Below are 4,577 nucleotides of genomic sequence, written 5' to 3' on the forward strand. Positions count from 1 at the left end.
CATTGCTTGGGGATTGCCATTTAGTCATGGCTTCAATCTTAGCGGGATCGACCGACAATCCTTCTTCGGTGAAAACATGACCCAAGAATCCAACTTCACGCAGCCAAAATTCATACTTGTTGAACTTGGCATACAGTTGGTGCTCTCGAAGCTTGTCTAGGACCATCCTCAAGTGTTGCTCGTGCTCTTCTTCCGCCTTCGAGAAGACAAGAATGTCATCAATGAAGACAACGACAAACTTGTCCAAATATTCCATGAAGACCTTATTCATGAGATACATGAAGTAAGCTGGGGCATTGGTCAGTCCAAAGGACATGACCGTGCACTCATACAGGCCATATCTGGTTACAAATGCCGTCTTCGGAATATCTTGAGGTCTGATTTTCAGCTGGTAGTACCCAGATCTGAGGTTGATCTTGGAGAACACCTTGGCCCCATTGAGTTGATCAAACAGATCTTCAATCTTGGGAAGTGGATACTTGTTCTTGATTGTAACTTCATTGAGGGATCGGTAGTCAATGCGTAAGCGGATGGTACCGTCCTTCTTTGCCACAAACAGAACAGGTGATCCCCAAGGGGAGGCACTAGGGAGGATAAATCCCTTCCTCAACTACTCTTCCAGTTGCTTATTCAACTCTGCTAACTCTTCCGATCCCATTCTATAAGGCTTCTTATAGATGGGTCCTGCTCCGGGTATGAGCTCGATGATGAACTCAATGTCTCGGTCAGGAGGCATTCCCGGTAGCTCATCAGGAAAGACATTGGGGTATTCTCATACTACCGGTACTTGTTCCAATCCAACTTCAGTCAAACAGTTGACTTGGTTGGCTTGAGCAGAGGAGGGGTTGGAGGCAAATTTAACTTCGACTCCTTGGTCATTGGTCACAGTGACGGTCCGGTTGGCGCAATCTAACAAGCCTTGGTGCTTGATGAGCCAATTCATTCCTAAGATCACATCCAAGCCTTGAGATCATAAGACGATAAGGTCTGCTAGGAAGTCTACCCCATTAATGACAATTCCGACTCCCTTACAGCCAACCTTGGCTCTCATCTCTGCTCCGGGGGTTTGTACCACCATAGGGTTATTCAGGGGTGTAGGGGTCATGCCAGTTTTTACTGCAAACTCTTGGGTGACAAATGAATGCGTGGCTCCAGAATCAAACAAGACAGTTGCAGGTGCTGAGTTAACAAGGAACGTACCCGGCACGACGTCCGGGTCTTCCTGGGCTTCTTCTGCAGTGACATGATTCACACGACCCTTGTCGTTGTTGGGTGGGTTGCGGGGAGCTTGGTTCCTTGGTGGCATTCCACGGCCTTCCCCTGGGTTCTGCGCATTGGGGCGCGGGGCGTCGGGCTTCTTGTTGGGGCAATTCTTGGAGTAGTGTCCTGGCTGACCACATCCGAAGCAAGTGACTTGATTGGGGTTGCTGCTCTTGCCAGCATTGTTGTTGGGGTTGTTGTAAGCTGGTCTGGGGTTGGCATACTGCTGAGGCTGATAGTTGGTGCGGGGTGCAGGGGCTCTTGGCTGCTGATAGGTTGGTTTGACCGGGGCTGGCTGCCACGGGTGAGGCTTCTGGTTGCTGGAGCTACCCTTGCTGATCATCTTGCGCTTACGAGTATCGTCCAAAGCACGTCGCTTGTCCTAATGCATGAGTGCCTTGTTCACCAGATTAGGAAAGGTCGGGCAGTCACACACAACAAGCGAGTACTGCAGAGTCTGGTTAAGGCCTTCCATGAAGCGCTCCCTTTTGGCAGCATCAGTGCTGACATCCTCATGAGCGTACCTTGAGAGAACACTGAACTTCTGCATGTACTCCTTGACAGTGCTACTACCTTGCTTCAGGGCTCGGAATTCACGCTTCTTGATGGCCATGATTCCGGAAGGAATGTGGGCCTTGCGGAATTCTTCCTTGATGTCATTCCAAGTGATGTTTTGCTCAGCATGCATGGCCTTGAATCCATCCCACCAAGCTCTAGCAGTTGCCCCGAGGCAGTGAGCAGCATACGCCACCTTCTCACGGTCCTCAGTGCATCCAACTAGTTCCAGCAGATCCTCAATGGTGCGGACCCAGTCGTCTGCATCCAGGGGTTCAGCAGTCTCGATGAAGGTGTGTGGTGCATGCTTCTTGAACTCCACCAACGTGAATGTCCATTGCCGTTTCCTGCCGGCCGGCGATTGACAGCTTGAGCAATTATCTGGAGGGCTACAGTGTTGGCTTGGCGTTCCTCTCGGAAGGCTTGGAGAAGCTGAGCCATGTCCATGTTTGGAGGTGGTGACGGTGGTGGAGCTTGTCCTTGGGTTTGGTCCTGGCTGGCTCCTGCTCCGGCTTCTTGCTGCTGGGTAGAGGTACCAGTACGTGTTACAACAGGCATCCTGTTGGAGCGGTCAAGGTCTCTTGATTGGGAAAGATGAGGGGAAGCAATATAGATGGGATGCCTAGTAAGGGGGTTGGTATGACACTAATTGTTTTCATGCAAGGCCCAAAAGGCCAAACACATTCGTTAAAATCCAAATGGGTGATGTAGTCGCTTACAAGTTCCCGAAGGAAAACACGACGTCCATCAAACACATCAAAAGCAAACACAACACTACATGGTTTCATGTGAACCATTACAAGGACTCAACTTCGCATAAGGGGTACATGACCTATCCTACCGTAGGGGTTACTAACGGGCATATCCAGGTTGCGAATGATGCCTAAGTGGTGGAATGCTCGGTCGCGTAGTCTGGCTCTTCTGGGTCTTCCTCCTCGTCATCTATGGCCTGACTTCTTTCATTGCTCGAAGGGGTGGGGGAGTGGAGGAGCTCAACACGGCGTTGCTTTGCCGGTGGTGTGAAGAGCTTGTGGTAATCCCTTGCGCTCATGCGGTGCTGATGTGGTGGTTCCCCATCCTTTGGGGGTCTTCCGCCTTGGTATGCGATTGCGGGCTGTCCAGGGGGAGCACCTTCCTTCTTGATCCTATCCATCTTCCCTTGTGCTTGGAGAAGAAGTGCCTTGGTCTCATGAAGTTCCTTTCGGAGCTCCATTGATTCCGAGGCCAAGTGTTGTGCCAAACTATCGGCACAAAGGCTGAAGTAGGTCTGGAATCGGAGTGGAAGTCCTTCTTCTAATGGTGGAGCTGGTGCACTGCTCTCATCCTCACCTTCCTTCTGATAAGGCAAGAAGCGGGTTGCCAACTCATCTACCATCTCTGGAAGAAGGTCTCGGAGGCAGGTGGGTGCCTTGAGGGTTGCCATCTCGACGGCAAGAACCAGTGTTGCCATCTGGGGTCCCTCGAAGAACCAGCTTGTTGGAGAGTCATTAGCCTTCACGATCACTTCCACATGATACTCCATCTCGGTGTCATTGATCCAATGCTCATGGTAGGTAAAAATGGGGGCTCGGTAAAACTGGCACCTCTCGAGGCTATCCTCGAGAAGCACGGGAAATCCGATGGTCAGGAAGTCTTCGGGTACGGCAGCCATCTACAAAGGTTGAATGGGAGAGGTCAATATGAAAATATATCTTGGGTCTGGTAAGCTTAGAAAAGAAGAGGAGTATAGAGGGTTTTGCAAAACGGGTTTTATCCTAACTAATGCCTATGCTAAATAAGGCTTCCTACAGTCAGGATGGCTCTGATACCAGCTCTGTGGGGACCCCGACTCATAAGTCGTGATCACCTAATGCACGTGTAACGTGATCCCAGAGATCAATGCTCACTGAACACATAGAACCTGAATAACAAGAGTCTTACGTCCATACATATCGTCTTACACAAATTATGACCATTATGGTCAAGTCTTAGATAGATAAAGCCACAAGGGCTGAATGCCAAATAAACTTAAGCAGCGGAAATCTTCGTCGATAAGTAGAACCCATGCCATCTGCCTTAACCCTACAGGCATTCTGACTAGGAAACGTCCTAGTTCGCATGTCTGACTCCAAAGAACTCTTCTTCGAACTCCTGTTCTTCCATGCCTGGCCAATTAAATAACCAGTGGCAAGCCAATGAGTACTTTGAATGTACTCGCAAGCAACCCATGTTTTGGCTCAAGATACAACAATGCATGATATAGGTAAATTTTTGCAGAAAGCTAGTTTTGAGTGCAATGACATGTTCAACAACTTGTAAGACATGCATCGGGAGAATTCAAGTAACCATGAGGACAGGTTATATATATCAACATAAATAGAGTGGGCATCAACCCAACTCAATCATGTCAAGTCCTTTGACTTGACCCAAGTAGTTCTTCCTACTTTTCCAAACACATGCACTGGTTTGTAAACATGTGGACGTAGCCCAAGAGCGGTTACCCAACTGTCCTTGACCGTGGACACGGCTATTCGAATAGTTTTACACTCTGCAGAGGTTGCACACTTTACCCACAAGATCCGGGGAACTTCCGTCTCATCCACGACCCGCGGTACCTCAAGTACCCGAGGTAAGCACCCGATCACTATCTTTCCCTAGACGACACTAATATGGAGTCCACTCGATAGGTAGTAACCCCCGTGCCCAACATTTCACAACTTAAAATTATGGAGCCTCGCTCCCATATTCATCACATACCACTGGCACGGGTTACCAACGGTGTG

General features: G+C 49.4%; 1 protein-coding gene across 1 annotated transcript; it reads right to left on the reverse strand.

The window, feature by feature from the left end:
• Nucleotides 1–1,642: 1,642 nt before the first annotated feature.
• Nucleotides 1,643–2,262, reverse strand: LOC147975900 (uncharacterized). Its single transcript, XM_087520638.1, has 2 exons — nt 2,142–2,262; nt 1,643–2,076 (listed from the first exon to the last, which is right to left on the reverse strand). Exons 1-2 carry the CDS (start codon nt 2,260–2,262, stop codon nt 1,643–1,645), a joined length of 555 nt encoding a protein of 184 aa, XP_087376764.1.
• Nucleotides 2,263–4,577: the final 2,315 nt, after the last annotated feature.

The sequence above is a fragment of the Triticum urartu genome, chromosome 4A, assembly GCF_056163025.1.
Source record: "Triticum urartu cultivar PI428250 chromosome 4A, HENAU_Tu73, whole genome shotgun sequence".
Classification (NCBI taxonomy): domain Eukaryota; kingdom Viridiplantae; phylum Streptophyta; class Magnoliopsida; order Poales; family Poaceae; genus Triticum; species Triticum urartu.